The sequence below is a fragment of the Bacillus rossius genome, chromosome 8 (genome assembly GCF_032445375.1).
Source record: "Bacillus rossius redtenbacheri isolate Brsri chromosome 8, Brsri_v3, whole genome shotgun sequence".
In the NCBI taxonomy this organism is placed as follows: Eukaryota; Metazoa; Arthropoda; class Insecta; order Phasmatodea; family Bacillidae; genus Bacillus; species Bacillus rossius.
In genome coordinates, this window is record NC_086336.1 from 68,493,280 (window position 1) to 68,506,865 (window position 13,586).

Here is a 13,586-nt window from a genome sequence, read left to right on the forward strand (position 1 = left end):
TACACACTCTTTGTTTTTGAGTACGTACTTGGCCAGGCGGCAGAACATGAGGCAGGATGATTTCCGCGTGAACCCACTTTGACGTGACATTCGTGATCTTTCGACAGTTTTTTTTTGTTTTGGTGTGCCAGCTGATACCGAGTCAATGACATGTAGTGATTCGTAAACAGAAATTTAATGTAAGTTCCATATCAGTAAAAAAACGAGATCAAGATGCTCTTTGAAGAAGTGGTGTTCTTCACGGACAGTATTTTTTTTAGTGGACGTAATATTTTCGTAATTTAACTGCGTAATTATGTTTCCTTCATAGTATACACTCGTGTTAAATGATGTATTAAAATGAATTCTGATATTGCTACCACACCAATTATTTCACCAGATGATAAAGGAACTGATGGTTTGTAAAAATACTATAGATATTTTGTGGTTTTTCAGATAATAAGTTTGAAATACAAAGTTAATTTGCTGTGATGATTCGTAGCTGACGCAGCAGACAACAGTGCTGGTGCCGCAACCGAGGGAGATGCGGAAAGTTCTGATAAAGGTTCAGAATCCTGCAGTGACGAAACGTCGCAAGATACATCAGAAAGAAGTTCATCTGCACAAAAATATGAGTATGATTTGCTTTTTATTTACCACAGTCGTGAAGCTGAATTATGGACTTTCCTGAGCTCTGAAAAGCTCTGAAAATGTGGCTGGAGGGGCTTTTAATTTAGCTTTGTTGCCAACTCACTAAAATTGATCCTTGAAAGTATTTATACTGAAATAAAAGATAAATTTTGATAATAGGTTAATAATAGTTCCCGAATAATTAAGATGATTTAACCAATTTTTTTTGGCATCTACAATTTATTTTTTATTTAAATTGAAGTTGCCAGGCCTGACTATGCAGGGGTGAAACCAGGCTTTCCTTTGTAAGGGGCAGAAATTGTGATAAGTTCTCCCTTCCCCCTTTAAATAGCAAGAAATTTACCAGGAATAATGTGTCCTTACAGAGTTTAAGTCTATATTTTTCTTCATGTACTGTATTTACAGCAATAATATTATGTTCAAGGTTTAATAGAAACATAAGATAAAAATATGTAGTTTTAAATGGGTTACATTGTTTAATTACAGCATGAAAAAAATTATTTAACAAAGCATAGAATCAAAACTTTCTGTTACGTTGTATTTCTTAAGTCCTGTACGTAATCAAGGTTCAATAAACAGATGTTAAGCACATCTTGCACTTGTTCTCTGGTAGGCTGCCCCCCTCCCACCCCCTGTAGATCTAACCCTGAGATCATGTCGTTGATTGAACTCTGTCGATCTGGCACTTTCGAGCATACTGAATGTATGGTAATAGTTTAGTAATGTCTGTGTCTGAAGCAGTGGTGGTTGCTGACGTAGAACAGTTGCGTGCACCGGTTGTTGTCGCGACGGCTGGAGAGCGGGAGGGAGCGTGGTGGTGGCGGGGCTGGCCCAGGGAGGAGTGGCGGCAGCTGTACTGCGCGGGCGACGCGGGGATGGAGGAGCTGGGGCGGAGGGCGCAGCTGGGGAACCTGAGGGCCTCGCGGTTCCGCAGCGTGTGCTGGTGCTGCCTGCTGGGGGTGTTCCCCCCGGACTCGTCGCAGTGGCTGGCGCTGGTGCGCCAGCACCGCCAGCACTACGCCCGGCTGCTGCGGCAGGTGTGCGTGGACCCGTGGGACCAGCACGCCGGCCGGGACGACGACCCCCTCTCGCAGAGGGCGGAGGTACTACTGAGGAGTCCCAAATTATAGTGAATCAGATTCATACATGTATGCAGGGGCGCAACAACTAAATTTCCAAAGGGGGGGGGGGGGGGGGGGGGCGGCAATATACCTTTTAATAAAGAATCATCGATGCCCCCTATTGAAGCGGGGGGTCCGGGGGTCCTCCCCCGGGAAAATTTGTGTTTCAAGTAGGGAAATGGTGCTATTTAAGCAGTTTTATTATCTAAAAATGATTACACAGCACTTTCATTGCCCCTGTTTGCCCCCACTTCAAGGTTTCAGAGGGGGGGGGTGAAATACCCTTGCCCCCCCCCCCCCCTGTTGTTGCACCCCTGCATGTATGTATTGTATTATAAAGGCATTTTTGTAAATACGTATCATGGTTTCAATACCCAAAAATGATTATCGTGAAACAAATACCCAGGTTAACGTGACATTCACATTTCAACATCATAAATGAACACAACCCTTTGTATATAATAAAATTTTAGGAATGTCGTTACTTATTTTCTAAGAATATCAATACACAAAAGTAAAAAAAAAAAAAAAAAAAACCATAATATTTTGATAAAAAGGTTTAAATTGATTGTGAACTTAAATCCTGATCCGAAAGAAAATCTGTAACCACCTAGATGCCAATATTGTGCGGGGAAAAACCACATTCCTTTGGTTTTATGTTGTGTGTTTGGTATTGCCCCAATCGTTAGTGGATAATTTCAGGGAATACAATGAATAATATTGAACCTGGGAGTGAAACCTCTGCTCACCGTCGTGCTCCTTGGTGCGAGCGACTGTCTCTTCCAGAGCGTGTGGCACCAGCACTTCTGCGACAAGGAACTCCGGTCGGTGATCCGGCAGGACGTGGTGAGGACGTTCCCCGGGGTGGACTTCTTCAGGAAGGAGTCGATCCAGGAGGCCATGGTCAACATCCTGTTCTGCTACGCCCGCGAGAACCCGGCCATGTGCTACAGGCAGGTGCGTCCCGTCGCCAGGGCAACCAGCGGCCTGCGAGCGCGGGGCGATGACCTGGGGTCCGTCGCCGTGGCTCCCCGAAGTCGCGCCTGCGGGTTGGGTGGCAGATTCTCGTCTCCAACGCCCCTGAACTGTCTATCGTGACCTCACAGTCGACGAGGCTTACAACAGGAGGAGAGGCTGCTTTTTGCAGAGATCACTTCATTTTTTTTCCTTTTGAGCAAATGTGTAATTCAACCCTGGTGCTATGTTCGGTGGAGAAAACCTACTTTTGAGTTGGCTTATAAAGAGGTGTCTGTGTGTGTGTGTGTGTGTGTGTGTGTGTGTGTGTGTGTGTGTGTGTGTGTCTGCGTCTGTCATGGAGAACCAAGAAAGTTGGGGAATAGGACATTTAAAGGTTCAGGAAAACAATCTCATAAGATTCAATTTTATAATGAAAAAGAAAAGTCTCTAAAATGAAGGCTAGCTTGATTTCCTTTAGAACTAAAAAAAAAAAAATTTTTAACTGCAAGAAACCATACTACTTATGGTTGTCGGTTAAAAAATTGGTATCTTGAGAGAAATTTGTATCACCTAAAATGTTAGAAAAATCATTCAATAGAAAATGAACAAACATCACAAACTTTTAGACTTTATAAACAATTTGTATTTTACCGTGCAAATGTGTTTAAAAGTACCTACTACATAGCTTCAAAATGACAGAAAAAAATTTTTTAGGTTTTTTCAAGGACAGCCTGGAAAAGTCAGTAAAAATTGATTTTGAATTCTGTAGGAAGCTTAAAACCGTGCTTGTAAAGATACATATAATTTTTTTTATAGAAAGCATTAAACTAAAAAAAAAGTTTATAATGTTTGCAGGCTTTCACGGCCATTGTCTGAAGTAGTTTGGCTTCTGGGTTGTAGCCGTGTCGTCTACTGGGTAGGTAACTGCTCCCTGATGATGACTGCAATGTCGACCATGGGCGTCGCAACCGGGGGGGACGGGTGCGACACGTCCCCGTCCCCCGTCCCCCCCAATAATAAAAGTTTTCAATTTCGTCCCCTCCAATAATATATTTAGTTTCGTAGTTATTATATTAAAAATATGATTTCTGTGATACAACCCATATGTTGCGCATGATGCATTTAGTCCAATCGTGGTAATGTGAGCACTTTTTAATTTGATCTTCGTGTAAAATCAAAATCAGGTCCGATACCGAATACAGATATGTTAACTGTTATTTTACAAATTTTTTCTCTGAAAATATTAAAAAAAAAAAAAAAAAATTATATATTGAAACCAACTATAATTAGAATAATTAGGAAAGAAAAATGCCTAAAAAAAAACACCTTTTTTGCACCTTCAAACTCCAAATTTTCCCAGCAGAAGACTCCCGGACCCCCCCCCCCCCCCCGCTTTTTTTCCAGTGGATGGATATTCCTCAACAACTAAATCAATTGAAGTCCCCCCCCCCCCCCCCCCCCCCAAAAAAAAAATATAACCTTGCGACGCCCATGATGTTGACCGAAATGTCGGATGAATTATTCGCCGAGGACACGGCTACAACCCAGAAGCCGAGCAATTTTTAAGAAGGTACCTGAGAGTTTGTGCTGTTGCGGCAGGGCATGCACGAGATCCTGGCCCCGCTGATGTTCGTGCTGCACTGCGACCACCAGGCCTTGCTGCACACCAAGGAGCAGCTGAGCGTCAGGTGGGTGTTCCCGGGGTCTCCGCGCTCTGCCGACAGCCGTCGTGCTTCCTTCACGGCGTAATTCTTTTTCCGACGACCCCCCAAATGTGTTATATTCCGCTAACCTGGCGGGCAGGGCGCTTGGAGACAGAACTTTTCTTGTTATCACGAGCAGTGTCGCAGCCTCTTCTCCGCTCCCCGTCCCACAGCCAGCACACTTGTACTACTCGCTACACCGGTCCTGAATAATGCCACCTGGGTGAATGCTGTCTTCACTCGCATGATTTATTATGAGCCCAGGGACACAATTCAAGTGCTTTCAAGTCCACTTTGTTTGTTGTTAAACTTCCTATCATCATTGAGCCTTTGTGTTTAAAAGTAGTATACGATTTAAACCCCCTAAACTTTTTTTTATAAACATTAATACCATATTGGAATTTTCCATGAGTAAATTTAAATGTATTAAACAAAAAAGTTGTAAAGGCAAAACTGCAACTTTCTTTAAAGAGAGCAATGTGAGATCTTGTCTGCGATTTCAACCAACGCTCGGGAATGACAACAGCCGCAAGGAGAGGGTTGACGGGAGAGCTCGTGGAAGGAAGCCCTACACTTGGAGCACTGTGAGGAAACCCACTGGCCACGGGCAACATCCACCACGTCGCGTCCGTGGTGGGAGACCGGTGTGCCTACCGAGCTCCGCGCCCACCGCGTCTGTGTCTCTGTGTCGCACTGTGCTCCCTTGACGTCGCTGTTCTGTGTGTGTTCCCAGCGACGTGATATCCGAGATGCTGGACCCAGCGTACATGGAAGAAGATGCCTAGTGAGTACAGCACAGAGCATCTCGTGGAGGCCCAGGTTCATTAGTTGAACCGTGGCTAACATTGTACTTTGCAGTACCTGGCAGTGCATGTCATGTCACTGCTGTTTCTGAAAATTAGTCTACACTCATCCCGTATCCAGTAGAATTTGCGTAAATATTTCATGAAAGTAATTTTAAAAAGTTGTTTAATAGGACTATAGTGCTTTTAAAAGGGAAAAAAAATTGAGTTATATTTAATAGGCATAGGTGAAAAATAATTTATTTACCTCCAAAATAAATTATCTCAAGTCAGAAATGAAAGTAATTTTCATGTAAAGAGTAAGAAAGTGTTTTAACTTAAGTCATTAATGTTTTTTTTTTTTTTTTTTTTTTTTTTTAATCAAAGAATCACAATGCAAGCAACTAAACAGTAGGCATGTATTGTCATTCATATCTGGATTCTTTTGACATCAAGATTAAACTTTTCCGATATTCTTGGTAATGTTTCTTGCCTGCCTGCTTGTCGCCCGTTTAGCCGCCCGCTGTGTCCGTCCACAGCATGCTGTTCGCTGCCATCATGGGCGGTCTCGAGTCGTGCTACCGCATCAACGACCTCACGCCGACCTGTACCGGCTACTTCCCCTCCAGCAACAGCAAGTCTCCCGACGTGAGTACACGCCCGCGTCTTCGCCCTGTTTCGCCGGAGTGTGCTGCAACACTGGGTCTGTCGTTGATTCACCTGTCACTGACTTGTGTTTAGATAAAGCTTGAGTGAATATCTGCTGCTAATTTTACAGGTTATGTCAAACTCAGACTTTTGATATTGGAATTTCATTTCAAATTAACAAAAAAAAAAGTAATAGTTTTTACAGTTTGCTAAATTTTGGCAGTTCAGCTTTAACATGGTTTCTTCAAATTTGATTATTTTGACCACGGCCATATTGAAAATTGGCGGCTGATCACCAAACAATGGAATACCTTTATCGTTCCGGGGCATTCACAAGTTCAGTATGGCTGTGTTGTTATGTCTTGGACGTAGAGTGAATATGAATTTTAATACAAACAAAAAGGCACCCAACTTATTGAGAAGTTGCTTACGAGATGTTAAATTGGACGGTCTCCGGGTAAAAGGTAACAAGTCAATAATTCACTTTTTGCAGGAGAAACAAAAAAACTCTTCAGATAAAAATTGAATTTAAATACTTAAAAATTTTTCTTGCATTACTCTTTCATTTACCACCATAGTTGCCGATGATTAAAATAATGCATTACATATTCTAAGTATACTTAAAGAGTTTAAGTGACTTGTTCTCTAAAAATCACCAAAATGTGACTTGTTACCTTGTACCCGGAGACCGTCCAATTGTACCAAATAATTTACTAGTTTTTTTACAATTTTCTGCCAGTGATGCTTGAGAGTTTACCTGTAAATGTAGGATGTTGAGCAGGGGTGCAACAACAGGGTGGGGGGGGGGGGGCAAGGATATTTTGCCCCCCCTCTGAAACCTTGAAGTGGGGGCAAACGGGGGCAAAGAAAGTGCTGTGTAATCAATTTTTAGATAATAAAACTGCTTAAATAGCACCATTTTCCACCTTGAAATACAAATTTTCCCGGGGGGGGGGGGGGGGGAACCCCCGGACCCCCCGGACCCCCCGGACCCCCCGGACCCCCCGGACCCCCCCGCTTCAATATGGGGGATCGATGATTCTTTATAAAAAGGTATATTGCCCCCCTTTGGAAGTTAAGTTGTTGCACCCCTGATGTTGGGGGCGCGGGAAGTGACGGTGAAGCTGTGAAGCAGGCGGGGGAGCGGCCCGGGGAGAACGAGGTGGTGAGCCAGCTGAACTGGATCAGGGACCAGCTGCTGGCCCCCTGCGACCCCCAGCTGCACCAGCACCTGCTGCAGCTCGACATCCCGCTGCCGCTGTTCGGCATGTGAGTGGCCGCCCTCTCCCGCCCCCGCTCCCGCCCACTGTCCCGGGTTTCATCGGACCCCTGTCTCGAAACTGCTTCCAAACCCACCCGAGCAATCCAAATGTAAGAAGATGGTATTCGTATCGCACAGATGGCTTAATCTCAGCAATGAACGTTGATATGTGACAAACTCACTATGCATCATGCTATGTCAAATATTCGTAAGTAAACAGATATTCATCATTATTTCGAAGTGTTAGTTTTCTAGGTTTAATTAAATAGGAATAATTTATTATTCGTATTCGAATATTCGCACAGGCGTAGTTAATATCTTTTAAAAGTCAGTAACTTATATAATATTGAAGTCAAACCTTTAAATCTCTTAATTAGTGAGCTACACTTGGTAATTATAATTATATGCAGAAACCTACTGTGATAACACTTCCTTGATAGTAACTGTGATAAACATCTTGTTCAAAAAGAAAGTTATTTGTAGAAAAAATTCTTTTCTCTATATGAATACTGAAAATAATTGGTCATTGTTTTATAGCATTTTGATTTTTTATATATCCACTCAATTACTGACTATAGGTTTCAATGTATTATTAACAGTGTATGTTTCAAAAGCATAGAGTACACAACCGTGTAGATCTGTCATAGTATTATAGATGTGAATAATATTAAGTGCGATATTCAAAGACATTCGAGTAAGGTAAGGAATAAACAAACCTTGTTAGGATACAACCGTAACCTAACTTGCAGACCTTATTCCAGAACGTATCCAAACCCAAACCCTGTTAGGTAAAGAAAAGGCAACATTTTAATGAATTCTGCCCGGCCCTAGGCAAGAAACTTGATTTCAATGCATTCTAGCGAACTTTTGACAACCATCGTTACAATTGATATGCCAAATATCCTACAGATAGCAGCACTATCGTGTAGTTTTAATTTTTTCAAGTACTTTTAAAGTTGTGATAATTTCTTGTTATGAGTATGACTATTAAAACTGTACAAATTGGTATTCCAGAATAGTTTCGCTATCATGAAGTTTCATTTGGCACATCAGCACGTGTGTTACGTCCCCCAATGGTCATAAAATGACTATATACGAGTTAATGGCACCAGATGCAATTCAGCCACCTGGATGAAATCAACAAACAAGTGTACTCTGCGCATGCCCGTAATTTTGGCAACAGAATGGCAGAAGCGAGTGCAAGTGTCCGAGAGCGGGTGGAATGTTGCAGACGCTGGCTGCGGCTGCTGTTCGGGCGGGAGTTCCCCCTCCAGGACTTGCTGGTGCTGTGGGACGCCATCTTTGCCGAGGGCCGCCAGTTCGAGCTCGTCAAGTTTGTCGTGGTGGCCATGCTGATCGCCATCCGCTACCAGCGTGAGTTCCTCGCGGCCGCTGGCATCCTGGCCTTCCTCCCGTACCCCTTTACACCTCTTCTCTCCCTTCCCCATTCCTTCCTTACCCCTTCTCTTCCCCTCTTGTCCCATTCCAACATTACGCTTCACTCCAGTGGGGATTTGTGTCGGGAGTACTGTTGTTGAGTGAAAACAGAGTGTTCTGAGAAAAATAACAGGTGTGTGCTTGTATGTTTGGTACAGTTGTTTATTAAGTTTTGTTATTAAGTTTGAAAATATGTTTGTACGAGTGATACCAAACTGGTAGTTACAGAATCATCATAATATCTACAAAATGTTCAAACAAGACGGTACACTTTCATTATCACTGCGTATTGAATTCTGTAATTTCAACAGCAAGCATACTTGATGGTGTGATAAAGCGAGCTGTGTGTGCAGTGCTGGGCGGAGACTACACCACCTGCCTCACGTACCTGATGCACTACCCGGGGGCCGTTGACATCTCCTACATCATCGAGCACGCCCTGTTCCTGAAGGACCCCCAGGTGAGCGCGCGACTGTCGGGCCTTCCCTTCCCTTCCCCTCCGCACTCCACCACGCTTCACTCCTGTGTGACTGGGCAGCCGGAGCGGGAATCTGCACCATCTGGCTACTGAGGTCATGGAAAAAGGAGAATGGTAATTTTTTAATACAAAAATTGTTTTATACGTTTTTGTAAATTCACTTTCCCACTAGTGAATATGGGTAATTCTTGTGAAGCTCATCTTATTTTATTGTACACGACTAAAGCAGTTGCTCTCGTTTACTTGTGTGGTCCACTAAGATTCAAGCTACGTCTCCTTTTCGTCTGTTCACTTAGGTTTTCTTCCATCTGTAGTTTTACGGTGGTTTTTTTTTTTTTTTAACATTTTCAACACTTTATTTCATTAGAACTTTTTTAATATAGTAAGCTTTAAGATATTTGCATTTTTAACAAAAACAATGTTTTGGGGTTACACAAATATGTGTTTTCAGAATAAGTAGAGCATTATGGTACTGTGGATAGGTACACTAGAGAACAATAACTGGGAATACCTTTCAGTCACAGGGGTAAAGTTTCCGTTGCTGTTATCTTCCTCTCACATAGTAATCTGCTCCCCCACCGCACTCCCCGAGCGGTGGGCTCCGGGCTAACTCCGCCGAGTTGCAGCACGAGACGCGTGGGAAGCGATGACTACAGTTTTTTAATACATCAATTTCTCCAGAAACAAATTATCTTTTTAGCCTGTGATATTTTATTTTGTATTTTGATACAAAAAAAATTTAAATTTAAATCTATCTACGCACAATTTTTGTAGTTCCTTCTCATTGGTGAAGAATTCTCAGAATGGTAGTGTCGATTGACAGTGTCTCATCATCATTCAAAAAAACATGGCGTTAGCTAACTTTCAATGCTGCTGGGGAGGGCCCTCGAAGTGCGAGGACCTTGCTGCCGGCGTGACGGGCAGGGCGACGGTGGTTGCAGAAGCACTGTGCGCCGGCGATGACGACGTTCCCCAACCTGCCGGCGGTGACGGTGGGCGGGCGGGCGGACCTGAACCGCGCCGCGGGGCAGGACGCGGGCGGCCCCCGGCGGAGGGACCACCCCGAGCCCCAGGTCTCCAAGCTCTCCGACAGGTCTGTGTGGCAAACTTGTGCACGTCCGGGAACTACTTCTGTAAGGTCTGCAAAAACCTGGGATCACACAACCACCGAAGAATCTGAAATATGTACAGTTTTGGCCAAATAGTTTTTCCTCAGAAGCCAACAATTCTGTAGATTCATAAACAATACTCATGATTGTCAATGAAATGAAATGGCATTAAATGAAATAGTACATCATACTGTAGGAGTGTCAACAAACATTACAACCATTTTGGCCGAAAACTGCTAAATAATTTTTTTTTTGTGTTGGTGTGTATGTTCAGTTGAAACGAAAAATATTTAAATATTCTTATATGAATTTATTCTTAAGGAAACCTGAAAAAGTCAGGAAATTTTTATCCTGACAACATATTCGTTTATTGTATGTGTTTTTACCAGCATTGCCACCTTAAAAATAGTTAGTCCTCCGAAGTCCGTGATGCAGTGCGTGATACCTTGACATATATCTTAAGTCAATGGGTCAGTATGTGTGACTTCTATCACCTGGATCATATAAATTAAGTGCCACTTCAGGGTTCATTTTACTTGGAATAAGCTTCTAAGCATGACATGGTACAGTCTTGGGCCATATGCTGAGCCCAGGTCCCATTGCCATCCACCGCTGTGGAGTGCACCCTGTGTCTTCACGGCCGTCCGTCGTCAGTGTTGGTAATTAATAATGTAGTTGTTGGCTGTAATGAGCAAGGTGGACAGCGTCAGTTATCAATTTATACATTCTTTTACAGCCTTCCAGAAACAAACTGGCGGCCTCTCATGTTTAGATAAGTGTTATTGTTGTCGCCACATCCCCTCCTACAGTCCAGTGTATAAACGCGACCCACCAGCGTGGGCAGATGCTGTCTCACGGAACTCCCAACAATTTCTTGCTTTAACTGGTGTTTGAATCCATAGTCATCCAAATTCTTTTTTTAAAAATTTGTTTTCGTTATATCTGGGGCTCTGTGCAGATCTCGCAGAGTGCCATTTGAGCTGAGATTCCCCTCCTCCCCCTCCACTACCCTTCTCCCCCCTCCACTGCCACCTCCTCCCCCTCCACTACCCCTCCTCCCCCTCCACTGCCACCTCCTCCCCCTCCACTACCCCTCCACTGCCACCTCCTCCCCCTCCACTACCCCTCCTCCCCCTCCACTGCCACCTCCTCCCCCCAGTGAGGGGAGTTAGTCATGGCGAAAAGGTCTGCCATGGCTGGCCAATCCCCTCCTAGCACATGATGCACGTGACCTTTTCTGCATGGTTAAAAACCCGCATGTTTAGAGCGTATAGGGCTTGCCCTGAGACGCACTTAGAGTCTTCCCTACCTAGACCCCTCCCTTACACACTTAGTTTTAACTTAGGTTAGGAAAAAACAAACTCCCCGTGGGAGGGTGTTCTTGCTGAGAGAGCTGGTGCCAGGCAACAACACTATAGAGACCGGCTCACGATCAGCTGACCTTTACCAAAGTCCCCCTGGCACTATGAAAAATTCAATTATTATTCATATAATAATTGGTTAATGTAACTTGGGTATCTTGAGAAAAAGGTTATCACTTCAAAATTACTTAGAATGTCATACCTTTTTCAAGTAACATTTAATTGCCATAAGCCACCAAGGCAACAACCTCTACGAATGTGTGGGCTGAGCAGAACTAGCGTTAGAGCCAGGGTCACTGTGGCTCCCGGAGAGAGACTCCACGTGTGGGTGCCCCGACCCTAGCTGGTGGCCCTCGTGTGCAGGATGAGGTTCCTGTCCACTCACTCGAGGAAGGTGAAGGCGGTTGGTCGGACTGCGGCAAGCAACGTGGAGTCGGCAGTCGTCGATGGATATGCCGTCAACGTGAGTAGCTTCCGCCATCAGCTTCCAACCTTCACGTCTACTCTGTTGGATCACATCACATGTAAAGAGTAAAATTTTGGTAATGCCTTTGTTAAAGGAATTATCAACAGGAGAACCTCTTTTAGGAAAATAAGTCATGTCCATTAATAAATTAACTGCCTACTTATTCGTAGTATTAGTCAGAAGGATAACTTAAAAAAAATATATATATTTTTTAAGAAATGGTTTTTACAAGTAGCTTCATATCAGGTTTTTTTCTTGATTTTTTTTTTTAATGTCATGAATATTACAGTTACCATACTATTTTCTCATGATGTTGATCCCTGCCACTACGTAATGTCCGCGCTTGTTCCGGTTCGTGCCGGCGTGTCGAGGGCGGTGCTGGTTGCAGGACCCCGTGGTGCTGAGAGAGGAGCTGGAGCACGCCCGGGTGGTGATGGCGCTCTGCCGCATCAAGCTGGCCCAGTACCACGGCATCCTGCGCAAGGGCGTGCCCCACTCCGCCCCCTCGGACGTCCACCAGGCCATCGGCGGGATCAACGAGGTACGCACTCGCAGGCAGCTCCTGTCAGGACATCAGTCGTTGTGGAGCTTCCGTGAGATCGTGTACAGGGGCAGTCGTATTTCGGATAAAGATCGAGCAGCAATTAGGGCTGCGAGGTAATTGTTCCGTGTCACGTATCCAAGTTAATCCTCGAGTCTCGTGACATGATCGTGTGTGCGTGTGTATGTTGTGCTCTCGTGGTAAATGATGCTTGCCATTTTAATTTAGTACGTTGAAAGATCTTGGGGAAAAAAAAACTTAATTTACCTACTTTGTTATTCAATGTATGATAATAATTATTTGTTTTATCACAAGCTCCTTTTATGTACGTGGTCTTTTTACATACAAAATTTTAAAAAAACAAGCATCATATACCGCAGGATAAAGGGATAAACTTGGATACGTAACATGGAACTTTTACCAACTGCAATATTGTATGCCTGTGCCAGTGTTTTCTTCCTTGTAATTGGCTGCCGTCTGCAAGATAAGCAGCCATTGCTGTTCAGGATGCATTTGCTGCCGCACTGCATGACTGTGGTAGGTGTCCTAACAGTAGACATGTACCCGAGAGAAACTCGCCCAATCATGAAACACATACGATGCTACAGTGTTTTAACTCTTGGCTAGTCTTGAAATCATTCTGCAAAAAATGTGTGCCCCTCATCATGTATTGAAAATTGTTTTCTAGAATTATGAAAAATATGTATATATTTTTTTCTCACCTGAACTAAGAAACATTTACAGAAAAATTATAGAATATGTTAGTTGTAGTTTCTTTTTTACTCCCATCAATATGTGGTATTTTTGTGTTTGCATTTTGTTTTTCTTACCATGAATAATTGAAGCAGTTGTTCAGTGCAACTGCTTGGTATTACATACGTGACTTGATGTAAGGTTTTGCTGTGGCGTATGTCCAAAACCTTACATCAAGTCATGCACTCCCATTGCACAAATCTTTCAAAGATAATATATATTACGTACTACTTATATTTTAATTTTTAATTACCATAAAGTTTAAATTCATTACTTTTAAAGATTTTTTTAAATATATATATGAAAACTATTAACTCTTGGCTCTAATTCTGGAATATA

General features: G+C 43.3%; 1 protein-coding gene across 2 annotated transcripts in view; it reads left to right on the forward strand.

Annotated features, from left to right (window-relative positions):
- Positions 1–13,586, forward strand: part of LOC134535213 (TBC1 domain family member 5) — a 22,361-nt gene continuing 8,775 nt past the window's right edge. Inside the window, exons 1-13 of one of the 2 annotated variants that reach the window (XM_063374255.1) lie at positions 1–397; positions 482–614; positions 1,466–1,733; positions 2,538–2,708; positions 4,308–4,396; positions 5,145–5,195; positions 5,733–5,841; positions 6,977–7,110; positions 8,334–8,476; positions 8,893–8,999; positions 9,959–10,110; positions 11,851–11,950; positions 12,342–12,494. In XM_063374255.1, coding sequence (XP_063230325.1) covers positions 340–397; positions 482–614; positions 1,466–1,733; positions 2,538–2,708; positions 4,308–4,396; positions 5,145–5,195; positions 5,733–5,841; positions 6,977–7,110; positions 8,334–8,476; positions 8,893–8,999; positions 9,959–10,110; positions 11,851–11,950; positions 12,342–12,494 — 1,668 coding nt within the window. In that variant the 5' untranslated portion in view covers positions 1–339. The remainder of the gene's footprint in view (positions 398–481; positions 615–1,465; positions 1,734–2,537; positions 2,709–4,307; positions 4,397–5,144; positions 5,196–5,732; positions 5,842–6,976; positions 7,111–8,333; positions 8,477–8,892; positions 9,000–9,958; positions 10,111–11,850; positions 11,951–12,341; positions 12,495–13,586) is intronic. The other variant, XM_063374256.1, reaches the window with a different exon arrangement.